Source organism: Heptranchias perlo, chromosome 28 (assembly GCF_035084215.1).
Source record: "Heptranchias perlo isolate sHepPer1 chromosome 28, sHepPer1.hap1, whole genome shotgun sequence".
NCBI lineage: Eukaryota > Metazoa > Chordata > Chondrichthyes > Hexanchiformes > Hexanchidae > Heptranchias > Heptranchias perlo.
The window spans coordinates 21331523-21344232 of NC_090352.1; the positions used below are offsets into that span (position 1 = coordinate 21331523).

At 42.1% G+C, this 12710-nt stretch overlaps 1 protein-coding gene across 5 annotated transcripts in view; it reads right to left on the reverse strand.

The window, feature by feature from the left end:
• The window catches only part of rabgef1 (RAB guanine nucleotide exchange factor (GEF) 1), a 43117-nt gene that overhangs the window by 23941 nt on the left and 6466 nt on the right, over positions 1 to 12710 (reverse strand). Inside the window, exons 2-5 of one of the 5 annotated variants that reach the window (XM_068008200.1) lie at positions 10945 to 11005; positions 9768 to 9917; positions 9465 to 9647; positions 6724 to 6881 (exon numbers count right to left, since the gene is read on the reverse strand). In XM_068008200.1, coding sequence (XP_067864301.1) covers positions 6724 to 6881; positions 9465 to 9643 — 337 coding nt within the window. In that variant the 5' untranslated portion in view covers positions 9644 to 9647; positions 9768 to 9917; positions 10945 to 11005. Of the gene's footprint in view, positions 1 to 6723; positions 6882 to 9464; positions 9651 to 9767; positions 9918 to 10944; positions 11006 to 12710 lie in introns of those variants that run through there. The other 4 variants (XM_068008198.1, XM_068008201.1, XM_068008197.1 and 1 more) reach the window with 4 other exon arrangements.

A 12710-nucleotide genomic window follows, 5' to 3' on the forward strand; every position in this document is an offset into this window, starting at 1 on the left:
AAACCACAGTATAATTTTTATAATGCAGAAGGTATTTTAACTTATAATAGTATAATAAAAATGAAACTGGACTTTTGAAAAATTGAAATTATTTTTCACCAGAATTTGAATCAATTTGATTCTTCCTGTACAAAAATGGAAAGTTAATTATAATAAAAATGTTTTGATTTCAATAAAAATGCAAAACTGATTGCTCAACAACTATGGGCAATAAAAGTAACCCCAGTTACCCAAGTGTAGGTAACTCACGATACCAGTCAGTACAGGCAGACAGCTTAGTGGCTGTGCTGCATTACCTTCAGTAGGAGAAGCCAGCTCCCATGATGGAGTAAAAATCTCCTTCAAATCCCTAAGAATGTTATCCGCATTGCACTCCCTCCCACCTATTCCATGCTTAAGAGCTTTGTCTTGATTCACTAAATGCAGAAGCAAAAAAGAAAGAAGGAAGCAAGAGAAAAGCAGGAGAACAGCATGAATGGAAAAAGAAAAATCACAACATTATTATGTTGTGTCATTAGCATGTCATTATTCAGACCATGGTCATACAGTACAAGACAATGAATGAAAATTAAGTACCATCAGCCACCCTCATGCTGAATCAAGTGACACAAAAACACAAAGTATGAAATGAAGTAATGGATTTGTTTTCCTCTTTGTTTATGCTGTAGTTTATTACACCTTTCGAAGCAGCTTCCATTGCACATCTCAAATCACAGAATGATACAGCACAAAAGGAAGCCTTTTGGGCCATCATGCCTGCGCTGACACTTTGAAAGAGCTATCCAATTAGTACCACTCCCCTGCTTTTTCCCTGTAGCCCTGCAAATTTTTCCCCTTCAAGTATTTATCCAATTCCCTTTTGAAAGTTATTATTGAATCTGCTTCCACTACCCTCAGTGCGTTCCAGATCATAACTCACTGCATAATTTCCATCCCCCCCCCCACCCATGCTTCTAGTTCTGTTGCCAATTACCTGTGTCCTCTGGTTACTGACCCTTCTGCCACCGGAAACAGTTTCTCCTTATTTACACTTATCAAAACCCTTCATGATTTTGAACACCTCTATCAAATCTCCCCGTGACCTTCTCTGCTCCAAGAACAACCCCAGCTTCTCTAGTCTCTCCAAGGAACTGAAGTCCTGCATCCCTGGTGCTATTCTAGTAAATCTCCTCTGCATCCTCTTGAAGACCTTGACATCCTTCCTAATGTGTATAGTGCCCAGAATTGACCACAATACTCCAGCTGGGGCCTAACTGGTATTTTTATAAAGGTTTAGTATATCTCCCTCGCTTTTGTACTCTTATGCTTCTATTTACAAAGCCAAGGATCCCATATGCTTTTTTAACAGCCTTCTCAACTTATCCTGCCACCGTCAAAGACTTGTGTAAATACACCCTCAGGTCACTCTGTTCCTGCACCCCCTTTAAAATTGTACCATTTAGTATATATTGCCTCTCCTCATCTTTTCGAGCAAAAATGAATCACTTCACACTTCTCTGCATAAAATTTCATCTGCCACGTGTCTGCCCATTTCCCCAGTCAGTCTATGTCCTCCTGAAGTCCGTTACTATCCACCTCACTGTTCACTACATTTCAGAGTTTCATGTCATCTGCAAACTTTGAAATTATACCCAAGTCCAGGTCATTAATATATATCAAAATAGCAGTGGTCCCAACATTGACCCTTGGGGGACATCACTGCACACCAGTCTGAAAAATAACCGGTCACCTCTACACTCTGCTTTGTCCCTTCGCCAATTTCCTATCCGCGCAACCACTGCCCCTTTAATCCCATGGGCTTCAATTTTGCTAACAAGTTTGTGGTACTTTATCAAACGCCTTTGGAAAGTCCACATACACATCAACCCTCTCCGTTACTTCAAAGAATTCAATCAAGTTAGTCAAACACAATTTCCCTTTAACAAATCCATGTTAACTTTCATTTATTAGCTCATACTTTTTCAAGTGCCAATTAATTTTGTCCTGGATTATTGTCTCTAAAAGTTTCCCTACCACTGACATTAGGCTGACTGGCCTGCAGCTGCCAGGTTTATCCCTCTCCCTTTTTTGAGCAGGGATGTAACATTTGCAATCCTCAAGTCCTCTGGCACCATTCCCATATCTAAGGAGGATTGGAAGATTGTGGCCAGAGCTTCTGCAATTTCCACCCTTACTTCCCTCAGCTACCTAGGATGCATCCATCCGGACTGGGTGACTTTTCTACATTGAACGCTGCGAACTTTTTAAGTACCATCTCCTTATTTTTATCCGATCCAAACTCTCTACTACCCGCTAATCTATTCTCATACACTCTCTTTGCCTCATTTCCTTTTTCCATTCCCCACTGTACGTCTCATATTCAGCTTGGTTATCTACTGAATTACAAGCCTAACATTTATCGTAAGCCTCCTTTTTCTGTTTCATTTTAATCTCTATATCTTTAGTCATCTAGAGAGCTCCAGCTTTGGATGCCCTTCTTTACCCCTTCATGGGAATGTCTATTCTGTATCCAAACTATTACCTCTTTGAAGGCCTCCCATAGCGCATTTATGCATGGTTTAGGGAAAAGCATAACATTGCAACTTGAAGGATGAGATGCACGTAATCTCAATACAAAAATATCAGACTCCTAAATTACGATGGCTGAGAAATTTATCGGAGTTGTTGTCACTCCACCTGTGTAACTTTGCCAGAGGTGTGGCAAAAAGCCTGTTTACACATGTATACCAGGTTTCTGCTGCACTTCCAGCAAAGTAACGCCAGTGGAGTGGGCGCAGCTCCGAGGAATTTTTCAGCCAATAGGTTTACATTTTAAATTCTGTTTTCACCAATTTTTAAAAAATTGTATTTAGATGCAATAGAAAATCCACTGAAAGAAAATGCAACATGTATTGTGTAAGCTACATAAAAAGAAATGTTTGATCAAAAAAAGTGTTATTTTGTTACCATAGGTTGTTTTGCAAAGTTTAAGAACCTCTTTCTATATAGTTCTTAAAATAACTTTAAAATGTTGTATTAATAGAGAACAACAAGTAGCAGAGAATACCTTCAAGGCTATTTCACAAACAGGTTCAAAAATTATCTGAATCCCTGGTTGAGATTATAATCTTGCATTATTCCAGGCAATTTTGTTCTTAAATTTCACACATTAATTGCCATGGCTTTATTCAGCTTTAGGTCGCCTTTTTTGCCAACAGCAACTGTCACATTGATGCATTGTGACCACTCACACTCAAAGATTGACGGCAACTTCATCAAGTGACAAATCAATAGCTGTTTACTGGAAAATTACACTCAAGTATATGGTTATATTTAAATGCAAATTTACCAACTTTCACAGTAATGTTTCTTTTTTTTTGTATGTATCAAAATGAGGGATATTAGCATTGGGGAATGGGACACTTCCCATTTCAAAACACCCTCTATCAACCATTCCCAGATTCAGGCACTGCATAGTTAATACACATGATGTGGAGATGCCGGTGATGGACTGGGGTGGACAAATGTAAGGAATCTTACAACACCAGGTTATAGTCCAACAAATTTATTTTAAAATCACAAGCTTTCGGAGATTATCTCCTTCGTCAGATGATTGAATGAAAAGGTTCTCAAATCGCATATCTTATACGATGTTGGGACAGCATCACACCAATCAAAAGGTGTCGTTGTTATTCAAACAGGCCAGTCACAGAGAACAGCACGTCCCAGTACACTCGATATACATTGTGTCTTTTACACAGGCAGGCAGAAAGAAACTCAAAATGGCAGAGAGAGAGAGAATTTTTAAAAACATATAAATTTTTTCCCCCTTTTTGCTGGTGGGGTTACGTGTAGCGTGACATGAACCCAAGATCCCGGTTGAGGCCGTCCTCAAGGGTGCGGAACTTGGCTATCAACTTCTGCTCGACGATTTTGCGTTGTCGTGTCGTGTGTCTCGAAGGCCGCCTTGGAGAACGCTTACCCGAAGTTCGAGCACGACTTCTTCACTGCACAGGACCTCCAACCAACGCTATACACCAGATACATCGACGACATTTTCTTCCTATGGACCCACGGCGAAGAATCACTGAAGAGACTACATGATAACATCAACAAGTTCCATCCCACCATCAAACTCACCATGGACTACTCCTCAGAATCGGTTTCTTTCTTGGACACACAAATCTCCATCAAAGACGGGCACCTCAGCACCTCACTCTACCGCAAGCCCACGGACAACCTCACGATGCTCCACTTTTCCAGCTTCCACCCCAACCACGTCAAAGAGGCCATCCCCTATGGACAGGCCCTACGAATACACAGGATCTGCTCAGACGAGGAGGAACGCGATGGACACCTACAGACGCTGAAAGACGCCCTCGTAAGAACGGGATATGACGCTCGACTTGTCGATCGACAGTTCCGACGGGCCACAGCGAAGAATCGCATAGACCTCCTCAGAAGACAAACACGGGACGCAACCAACAGAGTACCCTTCGTCGTCCAGTACTTCCCTGGAGCGGAGAAACTACACCATGTTCTCCACAGCCTTCAACATGTCATCGATGACGACGAACACCTCGCTAAGGCCATCCCCACGCCTCCACTGCTCGCCTTTAAACAGCCACCCAACCTCAAACAGACCATCGTTCGCAGCAAGTTACCCAGTTTTCAGGAGAACAGCGTCCACGACACCACACAACCCTGCCACGGCAACCTCTGCAAGACATGCCAGATCATCGACACGGATACCACCATCACACGAGAGGACACCACCCACCAGGTACATGGTTCATACTCCTGTGACTCGGCCAACGTTGTTTACCTCATACGTTGCAGGAAAGGATGCCCCGGAGCATGGTACATTGGCGAGACCATGCAGACGCTGCGACAACGGATGAACGGACACCGCGCAACAATCGCCAAACAGGAGGGTTCCCTCCCAGTCGGGGAACACTTTAGCAGTCAAGGACATTCAGCCACCGATCTTCGGGTAAGCGTTCTCCAAGGCGGCCTTCGAGACACACGACAACGCAAAATCGTCGAGCAGAAGTTGATAGCCAAGTTCCGCACCCATGAGGACGGCCTCAACCGGGATCTTGGGTTCATGTCACGCTACACGTAACCCCACCAGCAAAAAGGGGGAAAAAATTTATATGTTTTTTAAAATTCTCTCTCTCTCTCTCTCTGCCATTTTGAGTTTCTTTCTGCCTGCCTGTGTAAAAGACACAATGTATATCGAGTGTACTGGGACGTGCTGTTCTCCGTGACTGGCCTGTTTGAATAACAACGACACCTTTTGATTGGTGTGATGCTGTCCCAACATCGTATAAGATATGCGATTTGAGAACCTTTTCATTCAATCATCTGACGAAGGAGATAATCTCCGAAAGCTTGTGATTTTAAAATAAATTTGTTGGACTATAACCTCTAGTTAATACACAGTAAAGCTCCCTCTATTTTGCCCCAACAATATGCGTTAATCCAAACCAGAAATGCACCCCCTACTACACACCAGCGTGAGATTTTTAAAAATTTTCCATTCCAGCCATCCAATGGCCTCACTGATTGAGACTGCTGATTAGTACCAAATGAGTAATAGTGCTGTGCTGTAGAGGCCCATGCCAACTAGGAACTGGATTAAGGTGGTCCAAACTCATTTCACACAGGTCCCTTACAACCAGAAGAAACTTTAACCTCATTTGGAGACTGGATTTGAACCCGGGGCCTAGGAGGTGAAAGAACAGCATCTAACCACAGCAGCACACAGCTCCCCTCGGACAGCCCTAATTACGAAGCTTGGGCCTACAGCAGAAAACTGCCCTTGATTTGCCTCTAATTGAAATGGCACACAGATAGGCCCAAGGATGGTTGTAACGGGCAATAGAAGCAGAAGGTGCCCTTTGGAGATTGGGGCAGACTAGAGACAACTTCACTCTGCATTTAGTTGTGCCGCTACTGGGTACCTATAATGGAAAGCTTGCTATTCCCCAGCTTTAATATCCCTCACCTTGAGCACACAAAAAAAACTGGAAGAAAAAGGGAAAATAAATAGAGCTCTCCTCACACTACATAATACAAATTAGAAATATAATTAATGTTCCATCAAGCAGAAAAAAAGACATGATTCCTTGAGTCAATTAGACTTGAAGCACCACCTTAAGCAGGGTTTTGTCCGGTCTCATGATTACATTCACAAAGCTTAGTGCAGGGCAGGGCAGGGGGTTTCTTCCAACAAGCTGCACTTTCATACAAATCAGTGTGACTTCCTTGCCTGAAGTAGTTTTCCAGTAAAGAATTTTTTGGTTTCTGCGTATAGTTCAACAGCTGCATTATGTAGCAATCCTGTTGCTGGTGATCAAAGATAAGGACATAAAAGCAAAAGACTGCAGATGCTGGAAATCAAACAAAAACACAAAATGCTGGACACACTCAGCAAATAAAAAGATACGGAAATGTTTGGTATGACTAACAAAGTCAAGTCTCATTCTCACTGAATCTCAGTGGGTAGATTCCTTCCTGGTTCTCATCCATATTATGACCCCATATTTTCTCCACATAGAATCTTGCACATCACACCAACACGATAATTACTTTTTTGCTTTAAAAGCTGCACTGCATGAGAGCTTTATAGCAGTACTTGAAATCAGGAATACTTTGCAAACTCAAGGCTGAAACATGTTCTGTTTTTCAGAAAACAATCAAAAATCATTACGTTCAGCTAAACATTTCCACAATATTTACCTTTCTTTGGTGCAGCTCGGGATGATGGGCTGAAGAATTTTTTGACAGTCTGGACTTTTCTTTTTGTCTCATTCGTCTTTTTCTCCTCAAATTTAGAAAACGTGAATGACGGAGCCCCTTGACTGCTAGCATAAGCAGCTTCCTCTTCACGTTGTAAACTGTGGATTAAAAATATACGGTGTTAGATTAGTACACAAAACAGAAGCAAATATTCAGTGCATACTGCATGGGGCCTGTTATGTGGTAAACTAACCTGCTTAGATAGATTTTACTTGCATTAAATCTTTTCTATCTTTTCAACGTATTGCTGAACTGGTGAAATAATGAATCAGAAAGTTCCACTTCAATTCAATAAAAAGGGAGCTTCGATTACATTCACATTGGAAAAAAATGTTACGACCAGGGATTGCATGAGAGGGTAAGAGGATGACTAGGGAAAAAATAGGGCCCATTAGGGACAAAAATGGCAATCTGTGTGTGGAGCCAGCAGATGTAGGAGGGGTTCTAAATGAATTTTTTGCATCTGTTTTCACTATGGAGAAGGACGATGTAGACATAGAAATACGGCAGGGGGACTGTGATATACTCGAACATATTAACATCGAGCGGGAGGAGGTATTGGCGGTTTTAGCAGGCCTAAAAATGGACAAATCCCCAGGCCCGGACGAAATGTATCCCAGGCTACTGTGTGAGGCAAAGGAGGAGATTGCGGGGGCTCTGACACATATATTCAGAACCTCTCTGGCCACAGGGGATGTGCCAGAGGACTAGAGAACCGCTAATGTAGTACCATTATTCAAGAAGGGGAGTAGGGAAAAACCGGGGAACTACAGGCCAGTGAGCCTAACATCAGTGGTAGGAAAATTATTGGAAAAAATTCTGAAGGACAAAATTAGTCTCCACTTGGAGAAGCAAGGATTAATCAGGGATAGTCAACATGGCTTTGTCAAGGGAAGATCATGTCTGACTAATTTGATTGAATTTTTTGAGGGGGTGACTAGGCGTGTGGATGAGGGTAATGCAGTGGATGTGGTACACATGGATTTCAGTAAGGCCTTCGATAAAGTCCCCCACAGGAGACTGGTCAAGAAGGTACGAGCCCATGGAATCCAGGGTGCCTTGGCACTTTGGATACAAAGCTGGCTTAGTGGCAGAAGGCAGAGGGTGATGGTCGAAGGTTGTTTTTGTGACTGGAAGCCTGTGGCCTGTGGGGTACCACAGGGATCGGTGCTGGGTCCCTTGCTGTTTGTGGTCTACATTAATGACTTGGATATGAATGTAAAAGGTATGATCAGTAAGTTCGCTGATGATACAAAAATTGGTAGGGTGGTAAATAGCGAGGAGGATAGCCTCAGTCTGCAGGACGATATAGATGGGTTGGTCAGATGGGCGGAACAGTGGCAAATGGAATTTAACCCGGAAAAGTGCGAGGTGATGCACTTTGGAGGGACTAACAAGGCAAGGGAATACACAATGAATGGGAGGACCCTAGGCAAGACAGAGGGTCAGAGGGATCTTGGTGTGCAAGTTCACAGATCCCTGAAGGCGGCGGAACAGGTAGATAAGGTGGTAAAGAAGGCATATGGGATACTTGCCTTTATTAGCCGAGGCATAGAATATAAGAGCAAGGAGGTTATGATGGAGCTGTATAAAACACTGGTTAGGCCACAGCTGGAGTACTGTGTGCAGTTCTGGTCGCCACACTACAGGAAGGATGTGATCGCTTTGGAGAGGGTGCAGAGGAGATTCACCAGGATGTTACCAGGGCTGGAGCGCTTCAGCTATGAAGAGAGACTGGGAAGATTGGGTTTGTTTTCCTTGGAGCAGAGGAGGCTGAGGGGGGACATGATTGAGGTGTACAAAATTATGAGGGGCATAGATAGGATGGATACTAAGGAGCTTTTTCCCTTCGTTGAGGGTTCTATAACAAGGGGACATAGATTCAAGGTAAAAGGCGGGAGGTTTAGAGAGGATTTGAGAAAGAACTTTTTCACCCAGAGGGTGGTTGGAGTCTGGAACTCACTGCCTGAAAGGGTTGTGGAGGCAGGAACCCTCACAACATTCAAGAAGCATTTGGATGAGCACTTGAAATGCCATAGCATACAAGGCTACGGACCAAATGCTGGAATATGGGATTAGAGTAGACAGGGCTTGATGGCCGGCGCGGACACGATGGGCCGAAGGGCCTCTCTCCGTGCTGTATAACTCTGAGAATGGTGCAGGAAGTCGAGAAGGAGAGATACACAGACTGAAAAAATGCAAAAATAACAGAAAGCAATATGCAAGAAACAGCTCGAAGTGCAAAACTTGCTGAATAAATTAAACCTCGCCAATAACGCATAAGAATTTTGTTCTGGTGCTCAAAATGTTATCATGTTGCTAGTCACACAATGTGGAATGTATTTCATCCACTTAACTCCTTTTTTTGCATTTGTATTACCATTCCATAAAACCCAGCGTAAACCAGGTTCTAGACCCAGGACTCTATGTTCTGTATGGGCCAGTACTACATTACACTTGGTATTTACTGACAGACATTTTTTGTAAGGGAAGTGGGGAGGTTGTGCTGCTCAAGGGATGTTTTCTTCTTAAAAATGAACATTATGGAGGAGAAAAAATTAATTTGGTAGGGCAGACTGGGATACCTTGCTAGACTAGAAAGGATTAAGATATTTATAGTCTTTGAATATGCAAAGGATATTCCCAATGAAGCACAGAAATAATCAAGTTGTGAGCATTACCGTTCTGCAAGCTCCCAGTCATCCTGAATCTGTCGCTGTCTGGCTTTGCTGTACTCATCTCTCCAGCACTTGGAACAAAATCCTTGCCAAGCAGGATTGCCATAGTAACCACAGCCCTTCTTACACAGCAGCTCTGACTGGTCCACATGGATTCCTCTACGCTCTGATTTCAAGCTCATCTTTCTACTGGGAGACAAAACAAGGTTACAGTAAAGTCAAAACTGTGCCCCAAGGCCTGAAAGAAGATAGTGCATAAAAAAGCTACATAAATCAGAGACACCATCAAATAATTTATTCAAATACCTTCATTAAGTTAATATCTTGAATCTTTTGACTTTTTTTTTAAAAAATTTTAATACGGCTCATTAGACAGGACCGTCATTCTTCTCAGAAAATATGTTCAGATAAAACTAGTCCTGACCATTGTCTTGATTTTTCCTCCTTCTTGCAACTCTATTAGGATCAAAATTATACATACATTCAGGGTACAGCTATCAAAATGATCAACATCTTGGTGCTTTAATTTAAATAAATTTTACTAATATAGATAACATTTTAATATTCTTTTCATGCTATCAGCCTCACATCACTACTTTCAGACATTGTAAAAGTGCATGAAGAGCTGAAACCTTCATAATGCTCAAAAAGATTATTTTGCCAGCACCACTCTGCCGATACTCAGGCAAAATATCTCTGCAGTGCAAACTTTAATAACTGGGTCTTCCCCAACATTGGTAACATAAAGTTGGTTCAGCAAGCTATCTGGGTTCCTTTAAATTTTAAAAATAAACTTTAAAAAAGTTCACTCTACACCAAATGCAGTGGGGCAGTCCAAGTGTTCTGAGACTACCTCCTCAAGGCATTCTTCACACTATTTGCCAAAGTTCAAGTTATCCTCATATCAGCAACTTGAGACCAACTGTACTGATTTACAATTGATGCAGAAACTACAGTGTAACTGGCCCTTAAAAGATAATTACAGATGAGGAAAGCTATTTGGCCCATCTTAATTCATCCATCCAGAGTGATCCTTATGTCCCCACCGTGGCGTTAAGGAAAATTTATTAAAATGCCTCCAGGGTGGAGAACAAGGGCAGTCAAAAGGTAAATCGAAAAAAAAAATCATGGAGGTAGATAAATCCAATTGGCTCAGGGCTGAGACATGATCTGAAACTTCTAGGTTCACTACTGCCCAGAGGCAATGTATCCTAATCTACTCCCTTCTGAATCAGAATATCTCAAACAAATTCCCTGAATCAGGAAGATTTTCAGGACATGTAAATATGCCAGCCAAAACGGGCTGGAGCAGAATGCTTGCAGTACTGATGATAATGGCTCCATTGGAGTATTAGCATATATTAGTTCAAATGATCCTTCCAAAACTGAAGCTGAAATCAGACTTAAGACACCAACACAGCAGCCACTTCACACACATACAAAATGGGTGAAAAAAGACCATCAGGCCCATTGATGCTCTCACCTTATCCACCAGATGGTGCAACCTGTACACCGCCCTCCTGAACTGCAAGTAATGCTAATACCTAGAAAGGCAACAAAGCAGAAAAAAACTTGTCAATTTCATGAAAACTCTAGGAAATTTCTCCCCAATCCCCAATTAAATAAGGCAATCAAGCAGGAGATGTTGTTTACCCATGACACAAAACTAATCAGATTTTAGTAACCCAACACTTCAAATTCATGCCAATGTCGTCTTTCTTCAGAAACTGATCAAGTCCCTTACTAAAGGCCTGTAGTATCTATACTTACCACATCCATCAATAACATGTTGCAGAGTGCAACAACTTTATCAGAAAAGAAATATTTCCCAGCATCGAAACTGACTGTTTAAATATTTATTAGGCATGCCTTCTAATTCTACTATTACTATCCATTTCATAGTGTTATCCAATCCTATCATAACCCAAGCATACATTTCTGCAAAAATAGTTAACTCTCCAAGTCAATCCTCATAACTAAGAGATCCAACTGTAAATGTCCTCTCTGCTTTTCGAGGTTCAATATCTATCACTAGATGTGGGGACCAAAAGTGGACACAACATTCCAAAAAAGGATGAATTAAAACCTTATATAACCTAATCCTTGATGAAGGGAGGGAAGAAAGAGAAATTGTTCTCACTCAAAATATCTGAAGTAACTCCAGCTTTGTGCAATCTGGTTCTTCAACCACAAGATACCCTGGAGACAGAGATTTAAGATAACGGCAACAATCTCCAGCAACACTTAGTCTCCACCTGCATCAGATGCTCAACTGACATGTTCTAGAATCTTTGACCATTTTTCTACGGAAAGAATCTAGATATGGTTTTTTAAAAAAAAGTTCCCTTTAACTTAAATCCAGCTCGCAATGGTTTTAAAATTACTACAACAGCCAGAAGTTTGATTTTGGTTGGTGGGGGTAAGAGAAAGAGAGAGAAGAGACTGTATTAAAAGCTAGTTAAACCAGTTGGTGGGGTATTGCTGCTCATGTACCACTTTGAACTGAGATATTAAAAGTCAACTGACTCAACCTAGATTCATTGAGGGCAATTTTAACCTAAACCGCCCATCAGGAAACTGGCTGCATTGGGTGCAATGCTGGTTTTACACCCCGTCCGATTTTACTCTCCACTGAAGTCAACGGAGTGTAATAATGGGCAGGGTGTAAAACCAGCGTTCCACCCGATCCCGTGGTTTCCCGCCCAGCAAGCTAGCTTAAAATTACCCCCATTATGTCAAAATGGTCCCATTCACTGAATATCGGGATAGTTTCTAGGGATCCACATTGGAGGAGGTGGGGGGGGGGGGAAAGATGGGGAAAAGGAGGGCAAGAGTTGTTGAATAAACTGGTAGCCATACTGGCAAATCTGTGGACAGGGCAAGAATCAGGAGTCAATTGCTAAATTTTTGTCCGTAAGGAAGTGGACAACAGCCACATGCGTCAGTCAAAATGATCTGACAAAGTCAAAACGTTCTAGGCAGTTTATCATAAGACTAATGTTGATGTGAGGGTGTGCACGAGAGACACTCAGTTCAGATCATAAAGGGCTTCTATTTTTATGCCCCTGGGTCACGCTATCATATCATGCAGCGGTTCAAGAAGGCAACCTTCTCAAGGGCAATTAGGGTGGGCAATAAATGCTGGTCTTTCTAGCAAAGCCCACAACTCCTTTGAATGAATTTTTTAAAAAAAATATTGGGCAGTATGGGCCCACTCCTGAATGCGGTACACAGGAAACCACTTGTAGG